Below are 16,157 nucleotides of genomic sequence, written 5' to 3' on the forward strand. Positions count from 1 at the left end.
GTTATGGGTTGTCAATTTTTTCATTAATCTGTTGACCTCCACTAGATTGTTATCAAACATATTCTTTAGTACCTAAAATGTAATGTCACTCATGGGTTGATTATTCACAGACGTTCTAGTTTTGTTATTCATGTTTATGCCGATGCATATTGGGCTGGGACGTCCACTAATGATCACCTATCTACTATTGTCTATTATGTGTTTTGTCGAATACCCAACCTCCGGCTGACGTTAGCTGGATCTTCGGTGACGTCAAGAGCTTCTGTCCTTGTTTGCTACAAAAGAATAAACCGTTAGCCTCGCCACGGGGGACCCCGGGAGGGGGATCCGTGACCAAGCTCCGGCGTGAGAGTAAGTAAACTTGCCGGGAAGTAGAAAGAGTATCTTCCGATGAGAATATTCACCGGAAGGATCCTTCTTTGGTGTGAATCTATTTAATGAATGTGTGTAGTAAATGTGAGGAATGTTGGTCTGGATTTAATGAGGGAAGAGTTAATGAGGGATAGTAAATGTGAGAGTGCCGGAGATCATACCTGCCTTAGCCCTTTCTTCCCCTTTCTTATATAATAGCAAACCCTTATCTTATCGAGGACTTCCCCACATGTTATCCGACGGTTTCTGGAGATTCTCGGGAAGGTCAGACACGTGTCTGACCCCCAACGGTGGATATCCTTCTCCATTAATGTTCTGCCGGATAAGTACAGTGATTTTGACCGGATACTCTTCTTATCAAGCATTTAATGAGCCTGCTTCTCTTAGCTGTTTCCCGCTCATTGCAAATGAAGGAGAAACCTTAAGTAGTTGGGCTCCCAAAGAAAAAGGCCCAAAGCGGGTAAAGTGGGCTTCCCCACTGGCCCGTCAAGTCATCTTTAGTCCCTGGTTCTGAGGCCCGAGGCTCATGATCCGGGGCTGAGTCACAACCGCTTAAGAGAGGTGGTTTTTCTTTTGGTGGGCCCACTCCGGGTCAGTTACTGCCTGTCGTTCCCATTAATCATGGCATCGCCGAATCGACTGTAGCGAGAGTTAATCCCCTAGTAGCACGTGCCCATTTTTGAATTTTGAAGAGACTGCTGATGTGACGGTTACTTGCATGTCAGCAACATCTCTTTAAATACCCTTTTTGGCCTCTCCGATTTCTCATTCAAATTTTCCAACTCTCTTTTCTTCCTTGCAACCGTCTCCCTAAATCACAGTTTTCTTTAACCATGAGTCGTGGTGGCCGGTCTTCGATAAGGTCTATACTGACGGCGAAAGACCTGGAATCCTTCGTTGAGGCATACAACATCCCGGATCGGTTTTCTCCTTCCTTGCCCGGCCCTTGTGAGTCGGCAGAATGTACGCCGGACAAGATACCCATTTACACTCTTGCCTTTTCTTCCTGTGGGGTCCGATTCCCCCTGTCTGCTTTCAAGGTTTCTCTGCTTCGTCATTTTGGCGTCCATTTCTCACAAATTCACCTTTTGGGGTTCATGAGGGTGGTTCATTTTGAACTGTCCTGTGCGGCGATCTCAGGGGAGCCCTCTGTTCCTCTGTTCTGCATGTTTTACCGGCTTATCTCCGACGGAGATTGGTTCACCTTTGCTAAATGACAGAATAATGTTTCGAGGCCTTGCTACAGTTTCATGCCCACCTCTACCTATCCGAAAGACTGGAAGTGTAGATTCATTTTTGTTTCTGCCGCTATGCTGCCGGAGTCCCCTTTGCCAAAGGATCTTGACGCTGCTATTGAAGACACTATCCCTACCCTTTCTGCGGCCGAGACCATTCAGTGGAAAAGGATGTGTGACAACCCAACGAGGGCATTTACTTTTTCTGAAGGGATGCTTGCTATGGGGGGGCTGAGTCCCTCTTATCCAATCCGTCCAAGAGCTTTTTTCGGCAAGAAAGGTATCTCTTTGTTCCTGGCTTGCTTCTTATAGCCATTCTCTTTTTTATGTCTTTTGGGGACCCCGTAGTCATCTTTAGTGTCTTCTTTTTGTGTAGAGATAACTTTGTGGAGGCTTCTCCAGGGTGACTCCAAGGATGTAAAATATGTGATTGATAATGAGGTTGATCCTAGGTTGAACACAGAAGCACAGGTTACAGGGGGGTCCGTCCAGGCAGGAGGTTCTACTGCCCTGGGTGGTGGTGAGGAGGATTCTTCTGGTGAGGAAGAGAGTTCCCCCGACTTTCCCCCCGTTCATCCCTCCGGCCAAAGTGATGACGAAGACGTGGAGATACAGTTAGTTCGTAAGAGGAGATCTGCCAGTCCCCAACCGGCTCCTGCACCCCGTAACATCCGTCAGAGGCTTCGTAGTGCCAGTGGTCAGAAGCTTCCCCCTTCCTCTAAGCTGCTTCTGACCTTCCTCCTGCTGGGGTCAAAGGTTCCCTGTCTAAACATTTGAGGTCCTCAAGCTTAGTGAGCGCTCCTTTGTTGGTAAGCTTCCTTTTCTCCTGTTTTTTCTTTGTCTTTCTGTGTTGTTTCTGATTGTTCTTTTTTTTTTGTTTCTTAGGGGAGTTCCAGGGAGCCTATAGAAATTCCAACTGGTCCCTCTCCTTCCCGTGTCCGGGATAAGGCCTCTGAAGTAGGAGTGGCTCGTTTTTCCTCAGCTTTTGAGCTTTCTCCTTCACGTGCCACTGGGACCAGCAAACTCACTTTCCTCGAGGGCCTTGCACATCGATCCCCTCTTGCCCCTTTGTTTGCCGATGCCATCCCCCCTACTTATGTCCCTAAATGGAAGGTGACTAGTTCTTCCGTGATAGGGACTCCTGAAGCTGCTAGGGACTTTCTGTACCATGTTGTCCCTCCCTCACATAAATTTGTAAACTCTGCTCTGAGGGGTGATCTCTTTGAAGATCAATATAGCATGTCTCTGTGTGAGAGCTTTTTTAGGGGTGTTGGGATGCTGCAAAGGATTGATGATCTGAGGAAGGCAAACGAAGGACTCAAGGCTGAGCTTAAAGCTTCCCAGTCGGTTGCTGCTGGGCTTAGAGGCCAGGTGGTTGATGCCGAGAGGAGATTGCAGGAGGAGAAGGTGCATAGTCTTCTCCCCCCTTTTTTTGATATGTATACATACATACTTACTGATCCTTTGTCTAGGGGGCCGACGCTATGCTTGAGAGGAAGGAACAAGCTTGGGAGCGGGAGATGGCATCGTTGGTTGAAGAGAAGGAGGGGCTTGCTGCTGAGCTGAAGCATGTGAAGGAAGTTGGCTCCGTTTCCCAGGAGCAGCTCAATACCATGTACGCAGACTATGGGATAACTTCCGATGATAATCAACGATTGGCGAGGGAGAAGCACTAGTTCATTACTGAGGGTTTTGGGGCTTTCCTCGCTGCTGTCGCTCAATCGGAGGACTTTAAAAGTGGCTTGGAGGAGGTTTACAGGGCGTATAGGGATGTTAGCTATCAGGCGGGATTGAAGGATGGCTATGCTTATTCTGCCCAAGGCTTGGGCAGAAAAGAGACTCCTCTTTATAACTCTAAGGCAAAAAAGAGGTTGTCCAAACTGAACGAGGAGTTTGGGCGTAAAACCCCGGCCATTCTTGCCAAAATCCTGGAGCATCCCCTGATCTCTATTGATGAACTGAAAACCCTGTTCTCCTCTGCCGGTCCTTCGTCTCCACCGTCTCTTTCCGGGGGTGATCCCTAGTGAATTCCAAACATTTAATACAGTTCGATATGGTTGTAATAACTCTGACTTACTTTAGGATACTTCTGCGTTTTGCTTGACTGTCTTGGGTGGTCCTTTGTGTTGGGGACCACTTTGACCTTTAATCGTATGGCCTATGGTTATGTATAGCCCCTTTGCTTTGTTGCATGTTTCTTGTCTTGTCTGTTTTGTTTTGCAGGGGTTCTTACCGGAGGCTAGCTTGGTGATTTCCTGGGGATTTTCAGACTGTTTTAGCGAGGAGCTATGTTTTCGTTTTACTTTGCTGTGTTTGTAATCTTGTACACTGCTAATTCTTGCCCAAGTTATTGGGGCTTTTCTTTGTATATGTATTTTGCATTATATAAAGCAGATTCCCTTTCGTAGTTTTGTATACACGGGTGTGTTTGCATTATTTGTTCTTTGTTTGTTTCATTAAACTGTGATTGTCTGTTCGAGGCCAATCGTGGACAAGTTTATAATGCGGTGTTATGTTTTTTAACTTGCTTTGTCCGTTTTAGGTTAGCTAGACCTTTATTAGCCCCACGGCCGGGCTTTTGGCATGCTTTGAATGCCTCGTACACGTGTGTTTGTTTGTTCTAGTTTAGATTTAATGGTGTTCTTAGGCACGTCTGCCCAGGTGTGGTTGCCCATTGTTTTTTTCAAAATGGGACGTTTTCGTCCGTCTTTCATTTAATCTTCGGGGGGTTTATACTTCCCGTCATAGATTGTTTACAAAAAGGTTCACTTTCTTGGGGGAAAGTCCCCGTACATATAGTTACCTATTACAAAAGTGGCCCTTGGCCGTTTTCCTTGGGGGTACACCCCTTACATGTAATACTTCCTGAGCTGCATGAGGTTCCAGGTCCTGAGGACCTCCTTGCCTTCCAGCGTCTCCAACTTGCAAGTCCCTTTGCCATTCGCCCACGTGACTCTGTAGGGTCCCTTCCAGTTGGGGCCTAACTTCCCGGTGTTTTCTTACAGACTGGCCTCGTTGGCTCTAAGAACCAGATCCCCTGGGACAACGTTGAGTTTCTTCATCCTGGTGTTGTAGTAATTTTCCAGGAGCTTTTTGTATTGGGCTTCCATAACTGCTGCTATCTCCCTTCTTTCCTCCAACAAGTTTAGGTTCATTCTGAGATCCTGCTCGTTCTCCTCATCCCGAAGCTTCATCCGGGCAGTTGAGGATACGATTTCAGCAGGGATGACAGCCACCGTCCCATAGGTAAGGCTGAACGGGGTCTCCCCGTTGCAACTTTTGGGGGTGGTTCTGTATGCCAACAACACGAATGGAAGTTCTTCCAGCCAGCCCTTCTGTTTCCTTCCAAGCCTACCCTTCATTCATTTAATAACGCTTTGGTTGGCTCTCTCCACCAACCCGTTACTCTGGGCGTGGGTAACGGAAGTAAACACTTGGTGAATCCGCATCTGTTCGCACCATGGTTTGAAGGGTCTTCCAGCAAATTGGACCCCGTTGTCACTCACCAACTCTTTCGGAACCCCATATCTACATACAATGTTATCCAGCACGAACCTTCTCATTTGGTCTCCAGTAATATTTGCCAGGGGCTTCGCTTCAGTCCACTTAGTGAAGTAATCAATGGCTACCACCACGTATTTGACTCCTCCCGGACCCTCCGGGAAAGGCCCGATTATGTCGATGGCCCATTTCTGGAATGGCCACGATGTTGAGACTGGTACCATGGGGTGTTTGTGTCGATGGGTCATCGGTGCATGCACTTGGCAGTTGTCACACTTCTTGATTTCTTCAGATGCCGTTTCGTACATTCGTGGCCAATAAAACCCTGCATTCATTGCCTTCCTTACTATTGTTCTTGGTCCCGAGTGCATTCCGCAAATCCCCTCGTGCATCTCCTTAACCACATATTCGGATTCTTCCATGTCAATGCATTTCAGGGACGGGCCCAGATATGACCTTCGGTACAGCTCCCCTTCGATCAGTTCATACTGTAGGGCCCTGACTCTTATCTTTCGGGCCGCCCATTCCCCCTCGGGTAGAATTCCATCCCGTAGGAATCTGATGATTGGGGTCATCCATGTTTCTTGAGGGCCTTCGACCGTGGCAACTTCGGCTGTGTTAAGGGAGAATGATGTCAGGACCTCCACTTTGACTTCTTTCGCGAGATGGTCGAATGCCACCGAGGCTAATTTGCTAAGTGCATCGGATTTCCTGTTCCTTCCGCGAGGGATGTACTCCAGTTTGAAAGTTTTGAATGCCTTAGCCGTCTCTTTAACTCTCTCCACGTATCGAGCCATGGTGCTATCCTTGGCTTCATATTCTCCTTGGTACTGTTTTACTACCAACTGTGAGTTGGTGCTAGCCTCCACGTGTTTCGCTTTCATCTTATGTGCCAGCCTCATCCCTGCTAAGAGGGCCTCATATTCCGCGGTATTGTTGGTGTTCTCGAAATCCAGTCTTATAGCATATGTCAGCTCGACCCCCTCGGGGCTCACCAGCGTGATACCTGCACCGCTTCCTTCCTCGCTGGATGCTCTATCAGTGAACAACTTCCACACAGCCTCGTCTTCCCTTTTTCTCTCTTCCTCCTCCAAGGCCTCCCATTTTAGTAGCTCCCTTTCTTCATCCTCAGGGGGCAGCTTTGTCTTGGGAGGCATAGGTGCCTCTGAGATTCTCCTTGTAAACTTTGAGACCTCGGCTAAGTCCCTTGGTAGGTATGGTTGGTCCAAACCACCGTCACCAAAGTTGTCCTTCTCTTTCTCTTTCTCCTTAGGTTTCTGGCCTGTGATTAGATCTTCCCTTTCTTCAGAGGACATCTGCCTCAGGGCAGACATGAACGTTTCCAGTTGGTCACCACTGTTGTTCTTATTCTGAAGGTTTGTTCCTTCCTGGTTGGAGGGTGTGTCAAAAGAAAGCCTGGCCCTGAGGCTGTCGAGCTTTTCTTGTCTCTTTAGATCTTCAAGATACTTAGTTAACTTTTCCCTGTGCATGGCCACGAAGTCAGGAGTGATGTGCCCCGTTTCTCCTGGATTTTCCACTTGGTTCTCGTTACCTTCTTCATGAGTAATATCCTCTACGGTGACCTTATCCAAATCGTTCTGTGCCGTCTGAGTGACACGTGAGTTATGTGGAGTTGTCATGCTGTTTCTGGCAGGATAGGTTGCTCTCTGGACGTCGAGTGTTGGTGTGTGAACACCGGGCAAGCTGATGTCCCACGGATGGCGCCAATGTCGAATACCCAACCTCCGGCTGACGTTAGCTGGATCTTCGGTGACGTCAAGAGCTTCTGTCCTTGTTTGCTACAAAAGAATAAACCGTTAGCCTCGCCACGGGGGACCCCGGGAAGGGGATCCGTGACCAAGCTCCGGCGTGAGAGTAAGTAAACTTGCCGGGAAGTAGAAAGAGTATCTTCCGATGAGAATATTCACCGGAAGGATCATTCTTTGGTGTAAATCTATTTAATGAATGTGTGTAGTAAATGTGAGGAATGTTGGTCTGGATTTAATGAGGGAAGAGTTAATGAGGGATAGTAAATGTGAGAGTGCCGGAGATCATACCTGCATTAGCCCTTTCTTCCCCTTTCTTATATAATAGCAAACCATTATCTTATCGAGGACTTCCCCACATGTTATCCGACGGTTTCTGGAGATTCTCGGGAAGGTCAGACACGTGTCTGACCCCCAACGGTGGATATCCTTCTCCATTAATGTTCTGCCGGATAAGTACAGTGATTTAGACCGGATACTCTTCTTATCAAGCATTTAATGAGCCTGCTTCTCTTAGCTGTTTCCCGCTCATTGCAAACGAAGGAGAAACCTTAGTGAACAAGGTTATTCTGTCTGGTGGGCTTTTAAGTAGTTGGGCTCCCAAAGAAAAAGGCCCAAAGCGGGTAAAGTAGGCTTCCCCGCTGGCCCGTCGTCATGTTTCTTTAACCCAATGTTGCCACTTGGAAAGCAACATACAATTGCGAGATTTAGTGTTAGGAAGGAGGTACATCAACTCTATAGTTTGCCACATGATTCGACATTCTTTAGATGAAATTGTACCAAACATTTTGTAGACCAGGTATATCATAACAGTTACTATTTTACATAACAATTTACATTCAGTTAATATACTGTCATCTACTTTGTGTTTGGTTCAATGGTGTATCCATAGGGTTTGGATTAGCCGACCAAATAGTGATTAAAAATAGCATGTTTTAAAGAAAAGTAATTTTATTTTAATATACAACTTTTGTTGTGTATTGTTAGATGTGTTATTATTATATTGATTATATGTTAAATATTATTTTAAGTGACATAGACGGAGAAAAGAGATGTTGAAATTGTACCGTAACCTTTTGGTGAAATGAAATTGATTCTGCTGTAAAAAAGAAGTACCATAACCGTAGGTCGGTTTTAATTACGTGTTCTTGTATGTCGTTTTGTATGTATATAGCAATGCACGTGTGGGTACATTATGGGTGCACCCCCCTTTTTACAAAGGGGAAATGGACTGTATCACCCTCAACTAAGCAAAATTGGCCAATATCACGCCCAACTTTCAAGTTGGCTCCCACCACCCCCAACTGGACAGTTGGGTTGCTATGTCACCCCGTCGTTAACTAGGCACTAACTCAGTTAGTGTTTTAATCCTATGTGGCAAGGAACTTGTGAGGTGGACAGGCTACGTGGACTCATCATCATCTATCTCTGCAAACATAAATAAAAACCCTAAATCACTTATCAGTTCAACCCAAACACAAACCATTCCCACAATCACCTTCGTCACCACCACTAACCATTCCCACAATCACCACCAACCACCATAACTTCAGCAAATTAAAATCACTAACTTAAAATCTGAGCTAGATAGTCTAATGTATTGTAAGCAACATTACCTTCAATCTATGATTAACAGCAGGATGAGTATTAATGCAACTCTCATCACTAGCTCCACTGTCATCCTTCTTACTCTCTCGTTTCACATACTTCTCATGATCCGACAAGGCAACATTGAAATCAAACGCCTCATTCCGTTCCGTAAACCCTAGCCCTACGAACGCGTGTTTTCCGGTTCCATCTTCGATCTTCAACACGAAATACCTGGACGAATCAAGCACCGGTTCGACCGCGGTCTCTCTCTGCCCAGGATTAACGAAACAAGCGGCGAACAGATCGCCGGAATTCGGATCTTCTAACCGGATCTCGCAACGGTTGTTGCAGGAAATGACGCGGAGCCTGCCGGACCAGATCTTGTCCGATTGGAGACACTACTTGTAACCGCCGCACTTGTAACCGCCGCTGGTGGATCGCGGTGGTATTTTGAAGACGGAGACTTCGCGGACTACTAGAAGCGTGTGGTTCAATCATGTCTCAGATTCAAAGGTAGGAGTGAGGGTGATTGTTTCGGAAACTTGTCCTAACAAATCTCTGGTGGTGGGTGGGGTGGATGGCTGCAGAGGATGGTGGTGGGGCGGATGGCAGGATTGTGGTGTGGGGTGTGTGTGGTGGATGGTGGTGGTGTTAAGAGAGAGAGAGGTGAAATTTTTATAAATTGAATTTTGTATGTAATATATATCTATAAACCATATAAATTTTTAAAGTTTTTTTATTTATAAAATATGTTCCAGATCCACGTCACCATGCCACATTGGATAAATTGGCCACGTCAGCAAAAACACTAACTGAGTTAGTGCTTAGTTAACGACGGGGTGACATAGCAACCCAACTGTCCAGTTGGGGGTGGTGGGAGCCAACTTGAAAATTGGGCGTGGTATTGGCCAATTTTGCTTAGTTGAGGGTGATACAGTCCATTTCCCCTTTACAAAACTAACATACATGGAGCTGCGTGCCAGCCATATAAGATAAAATTGATGACTCATACTGTGGTGTTAATAATAATATAAATCTACTAAAAACAAATAAAAAAGAAAATATAGTGAAACCCAAGGGCATTCTTGACAATTTACTACCATAAAACCACTGGCATTTCAACTACCAGCCTACCGTTTTTCCCCAAAAAACTTGGTTCTGTGATACCAATCTCTACCCTTTGCGTCTATATATATCCGATCTCTATCTTGTTCTGCTTCATCAAACACATTTTACCTGATTTCAACAAAAAAAACACACACCGCTTTATTTTAAGGATATCTTATCATGAGTTCAACATCAAAAGCATGGTTAGTAGCCGGTACCGTTGGATTGGTGGAGGCACTAAAAGATCAAGGGTTCGCACGGTGGAACTACACCATCAGAGCCCTACACCACCACGCTAAGTCCAATCTCCGGTCAGTCACCCAAACAAAGAAGTTGTCTTCGCCGGCTGCCATGGCTTCAAGCAAAGGCATTGAACAATCAGAAGAGTCGTTAAGAAAAGTCATGTACTTAAGTTGTTGGGGTCCCAATTGATTATTTTGCTTTTGTTTTATATGAGGTTAGGTGTATATGTAAATTATACTATTGATACACATGATGTACAACCTTCTTATTAATCAAAAGCAATAATTTTGATTATCAACAAGATTTATGAACGATTGGTTGGACCACCATCGTGGCATTGAGTGGTCGGATCTTTCGTTTTTCCGATCAAATTTCTTTTGACCACTTTTTTACAAGGACTAACATCTCATTTTCAGTTAAGATCGCGTATCTATCTCCTTTACCAAAATCCATTTTTCATGACTTTTGTCAATGTGGCAGGAAAGGTCCTCGATTACTTCTTTCTTCCACTTTCATCCCGCTTTAAAATGTTTAGTCGATCTTTGTACACGTAGGGCATACTGTAAGATTAAGGGGTAACTTTATAGAAATGTAATCAAGTTTGCAAACTGTTTTAATTAAGTCACTGAAATTTTGTCTCTCTAAAGTCATTGAAGTTTTATTTGTTATTATAATACTATGTAATTATCAGGTTACCAGGTCACTAGTGATTGAAGTTTTATTTGTTATTATAATACTATGTAATTATCAGGTTACCAGGTCATTAGTGATAACGTGTCAGGTTACATTAAAAAACACCAAATTTAAGTTTAGTTATTTTAGAGAAACAAAAAAGGTTTCAGTGACTTAATTGAAACAGGTGACAAACTTGGTTACATTTCTATGACATTTTCCCTAAGATTAAATATATATTATGTTGTATTTAATCTAGTAGTCATTATAATCATGTATATTATATAGATTAAAATACATAATAACCTATTAAATAATTAGTTGGTAATTGTTGATGGTCATATTACCTTTATTAACTAATTATGGTTTTTTATTGGGTGCATATATAAGGAGACTAATATATAGAGGTTACAAGGTTAGACTTCAAGACAACCTAATTACTCATAACATCAAATCGCCTCATCTCCATAACCGATTACCCTTTATCGGTTTTCTCATCATCATCATTAGATTACACCCTAAGGAGGAACCATATCACTCTGACAATCATGTCAAACTCTATTGTTACAGCTTTATCTGGATTCTCTGCTGACCTGTCTGCTGCAATCAAAGGTATGTTTCATGTTTTTTTTATTATGTCTAAATCAGAACTGATGAACACACAATAATATATAGTGATAAAATGTTAGATACCAAGTAATTTGTGATAAGATATTAAAACATTTTGGGAGTATATCCATCAAAGCCAAGATTACAGGTGTTGTTTTTTTTTATATTTTCATTATTTAAAAATATATAACTTTTAGAATTAGAATATTTAACCAAAGAATAAAGGTGTTGGATATTAATTTTTGAATGAAATACAAAATGCATTATTTTGAAACTTTTTTGCGAAATATCAAAGATGAAAGATGGATCCCCTTTCATATTGCATTTCACCATCATCCTACACGGCCACTTCAATTTTAAAGGTAAGAATCAATACTTGCACTTTACGTGGGCAATCAATTAGTAGATTACTTTTCTTAACTTTTAAATTTAGATGTTTTATTTAGATTTCTTTTTGAATTTTGATAAGTTATATGAAAGTATATCTATTTTTTTATATTATCCACGTATAACTGCTCTTATCAATTATCATCCTTAATCGTTTTGTTTTTCTTATAGATCTTTGCCGATTAGTCAAGTTACATGTTAATAATGTTATAAGTATCGATGATGTCAAGATGAATACGTACATGTGATCTTACATGTTAATAATGTTCTAAACATCGATGATGGATACGTACATGTGATCTTCATATTAACCAGGGCCGTTACAAGATTTTTGAAGGCCCAAAGTGAAATGAAATTTTAGGACCCTTTTTTTTTCTTTGATTGTTACTAAAAAAGACTAACAAATTTGTTTGTCACGCCGGGGATGTCAAAAGAGATCACAAATCCTGAAATTGTTTTCAATGAAACACGTTTTATTATAAAGTTCTACACCAAAAAAATATTAATTACACCCTACTCTTAATAGTTTGGGTCTGTCTGAGTTGGTTTTTAGCTCAAAGCAAACCAAAACACTCCTAACAAATGATATTTTAATTTAGAGTAAATTACAATTTTGGCCCCTGTAGTTATATCACTTTTAACTTTTTAGCCTAATTTTTTTTTTTAACATCTGAGCCCCAACATCTTTTTTTCTAACCATTTTGGATCCTAACGTCTTTTTTTCTAACCCTTTTGACCCCTAACATTTAATGGATGGGGTTAGTGTTAGGGGCCAAAAGGGTTAGAAAAAAAGACGTTGGGGACTTAGATGTTAAAAAAAAATTAGGGTAAAAGTGATATAACCACAGAGGCGAAAATCGTAATTTTCTTCCTATACACACATTAGTTGGTATCCAACATCTTAAAAGCAAAACCATTCATGCATGGAGACTTTCCTTGTTACATACCTCCCCACTGTCCTCTATAAATACCCCTTCTGTTTATCTACGACATAACTGATCACAACATGAGTTCTTTAACCCGTGTTTGCATAGCTGCCGGTGTGGCCGTTGTCAATGGACACACTGATCACGTTTGTAAACTTAAATCACTTGTCAAATCCTTCCGTCAGAACAAAAAGGCGTTTACTTCTTCGACCGGTGCTGATCCCTCCGGTCTCCGCCCTTTTTCTGGATTCCGGGGATCCAATGTGCACGCTGGCGAGTTGAAGACGCAATCCGATGATTCTTTCCGGCAAGTTATGTACCTAAGCTGCTGGGGACCCAACTAAAGTTACACAAGACTGGTGCTGAAAATTTGTTCCACATTATCAAGTGTATCCATAAAATTATCCCATTTTTCGTGAACTATTTGCTTTGATCAATAACTAAAGTTACAAATTTCAAGTGATTACTATATACTTTCCAAATAAACCAGATTCATGTTGTCATGTAGATGTGGTCTAATGTTTTAAGTTCTAACTAAATGGTGTATGATTACAAAGTTTCCTACACTACTTGTAACGGTTAATTTGTTCTTAAAAACGATTTAGAGGTCTAAAAATTAACATAAGTTATTTAAAATTCAACATATGGTGCCCATACACCTTTAATACAAGAAAACATTTGCACGGATTGTTCATTTGTTCCTATTTATAAATTATGAAACCTGTTATATAAATGATCATTGGATTGACACAACGTGTCATTGTCTAGAATAGCAGTTCATGCGTGATACACGTAGGGTAATTTAGTGAGTTATTAAGTTTACCTTTATATTGATTACACTTGATAAATAATTTTACGCTCTGCTTTCGGTGTGCACATATAATCCCATGGGGGCAAAAGTGAAATTGCACTAATTTTAACGTTATTTTACTAATTCCGTGTAACGTTAAAAGCGGCAGACGGTTAATCATGTATCATGTGGTGACATTGATAGCCAAAAGACAAAAGGGTACATGCACTAATCGGCTTTTGTCCCGATTGTTGAGTGTTATGTGTCTTATGTCAAGTTTGATGCAAAAATACTATCGAGTCGGGGGGTCTCACTCTCACCAGAAGTAGCATCTCTATTCCTACGGGGTAGAGGTAAGGTTGTCTACATCTTACCCTACTCAAACCTTACCTAAGCTTTGCTATTGGTGGGATTTACTGAGTATGATGATATTGATTACACTTGATAAATAATTTTAACGTTATTTTATTAATTTCGTGAAAATAATGTAAAAATGTGAGGGACAATTAATCATGCATCATGTGGTAGCGTTGATAACTGAAAGGAAAGGGGATACATGCACTAATCGACCTTTTGTTAAGTGTTATGTGTCTTATGTCCAAGGCTTGATGCAAAACTACTATCGAGCCGGGGGTATCACTGGAAACAGTCTCTCTATTCTTACGGGATAGAGGGAAGGTTGTCTATATTTTACCCTCCTTAGGCCCTACTTTAGCTTTGCTATTGGTGGGATTTACATGACGACGACACTTGAAAAATAATTTGTATAGGATCGGTTTTTCAATTCAAAAGAAAGGTTAAGACACAGATTGTTGCTAGTTTACCTCTCAATTTTTTTAATTTATTGGTTTGGCATATTGCTTTATTATAATTAACCTCATGCTTGTCTGTATTGGAAAAGACAAAAAGAAAATGAAATGTGTAAAGAGGTTTACATTTGCACCTAAGGACTTTTGTAATTATGACAGGAAAGGTCCTCGGCTACTTTTATCTTCCACTTTGACCCTCTTTAATTTCTTTTCTTTCGTTATATTTTTAAACACAACACTACCATGCAAAGAGAACTTAAGTAACCTTAGAATTACAGGTATTTAGTGACACAAAAAGTACATAAGATGCCAATTAAAAAAAAAACACAAAGAACAATATCTTCAAAACTTTTACAAGAAAGATGGACACGCTTTCATATAGCATTTCGCCATCATCCTACAACCCCAATTCTTAATTTAAATTTTAAAGGTAAGAATCAATACTTGAGCCATTATTTTCAAAAGAGAAAAATGCCCGGATAGTCCTTGTGGTTTCGTCTTTTTTCACCTATAGTCCCCAACTTTCTAAAACTACCTGAATAGTCCCCAAGTTTTCTTTTTTTGTTCCCGGATAGTCCCTGGGTCTAACTTCAGTTACTTTTCTCTGTTAAAATGATGTGAAATGACAAAAATACCCTTTCTTTAAAAGGCCAAACCATAGGGACTATCCGGGCATCTTCTTCATTTTTATTTTATAAAACTCCACCACCACACTTCATCTTCAACCTCACCCACCATCACTCTCCTCCACCCTCCACCATCACCGCCACAGTCACTCTGCAACTCCTTCTATCTTTATCACTCCCTTTGGTTGACCCGTGTTGACTGAACCGAATCTGAATCTGAAGTGAACTCAAAGTTGACCCGACCCAACCCGCAAACTGAATTCAATCCAAACAAAACCTGTTGCCTGTTGTTTTGATTTGTTGAACCGATCTCATAACTGATCTGAATCGAGAGTGAATCGAACCTAGGTGAAACCTGAACCGACTGAACCAATCTTACCTGCACCTGTGCCGGAGCTCCGTCGAGCACCACCACGATGTTATGTCGAGGAAATGTCAAAATGGAACGGCTCCACCGTCGTCGGAGACGGCGTCGGCTCCGCCGGTTCTCTCCTCTCTCCAGTTCCCTCTCTTTATTTCTGATTTCGTCACTGCCGAAAAGATCCCACGCCGTCGTGCACTGTCGTTCTCCGTCTCTGTTCACGTGGTCGCACCGCCGGTGCCTCTCTCTTCTCTCGCTCTCCTTTTCTCCACTGTGCACCACCACTAGAGTGGTGGCTGGTCGCACAAATCGTGAAATATAGGGGTGTTGCGTGGTGGTTTAAGACGAGCAGGAGGTTGGGTCGTGGTATGTTTGACGGTGACCGGAGGGGTCGTCGGATTGCCGACCGTCGCCAGTAAGTGAGGGTGAGGGAGAGATGATGAGGGTGTTGGCTGAATTATGTCTGTACATATGAGAATTAGTGTTCTAAAAACAAAAGGGAGTGATAAAGATAGAAGGAGAGTAGATAGGGCACTGTGTATGTGTTTTAGTTCTAGGGTTTTCAAAATGAGATGCAGGACTTTGAGTAGATTGACTGTGGCGCGGTGATGGTGGAGGGTGGAAGAGAGTGATGGTGGGTGGAGGTTGAAGATGGAGTGTGGTGGTAGAGTTTTATAAATAAAAATGAAGAAGATGCCCGGATAGTCCCTATGGTTTGGCCTTTTAAGGAAAGGGTATTTTTGTCATTTCACATCATTTTAACATAGAAAAGTAACTGAAGTTAGACCCAGGGACTATCCGGAAACAAAAAATAAAAACTTGGGGACTATTCAGGTAGTTTTAGAAAGTTAGGGACTATAGGTGAAAAAAGGCAAAACCACATAAACTATCCGGGCATTTTTCTCTTTTCAAAATGTTTTTATATGTAATACTTTACATTTATATTGCTTTTAAATTTTGATAAGTTATATGAAAGTATCTTGTACGTGTTTATATTATGGTATTATCCACATACCACATGTTTATAATCTTATCATCGTTCGCTAATCGTTTTACTTTGCTTTGCTTTTACATGTTACGCGATTAGTCAATTATATGCGTATATTAGTATTGATAATGATAATGATGATGATAAGAGCATAATCTTTAATACCAACAAGAGA

At 42.0% G+C, this 16,157-nt stretch overlaps 1 protein-coding gene and 1 pseudogene across 1 annotated transcript; one reads left to right on the forward strand and one right to left on the reverse strand.

The window, feature by feature from the left end:
- Window positions 1–8,466: 8,466 nt before the first annotated feature.
- LOC110923853 lies at window positions 8,467–8,952 on the reverse strand (annotated as a pseudogene).
- Window positions 8,953–9,599: 647 nt separating this feature from the next.
- Window positions 9,600–10,112, forward strand: LOC110923130. Its single transcript, XM_022167307.2, has one exon. It carries the CDS (start codon window positions 9,752–9,754, stop codon window positions 10,001–10,003), a length of 252 nt encoding a protein of 83 aa, XP_022022999.1. The 5' UTR covers window positions 9,600–9,751; the 3' UTR covers window positions 10,004–10,112.
- Window positions 10,113–16,157: the final 6,045 nt, after the last annotated feature.

This window comes from Helianthus annuus, chromosome 17 (genome assembly GCF_002127325.2).
Source record: "Helianthus annuus cultivar XRQ/B chromosome 17, HanXRQr2.0-SUNRISE, whole genome shotgun sequence".
In the NCBI taxonomy this organism is placed as follows: Eukaryota; Viridiplantae; Streptophyta; class Magnoliopsida; order Asterales; family Asteraceae; genus Helianthus; species Helianthus annuus.

Excerpts from the sequence above, each read along its gene's own strand:
- LOC110923130 (XM_022167307.2), top strand. The coding sequence starts at position 9,752 with ATGAGTTCAACATCAAAAGCATGGTTAGTAGCCGGTACCGTTGGATTG.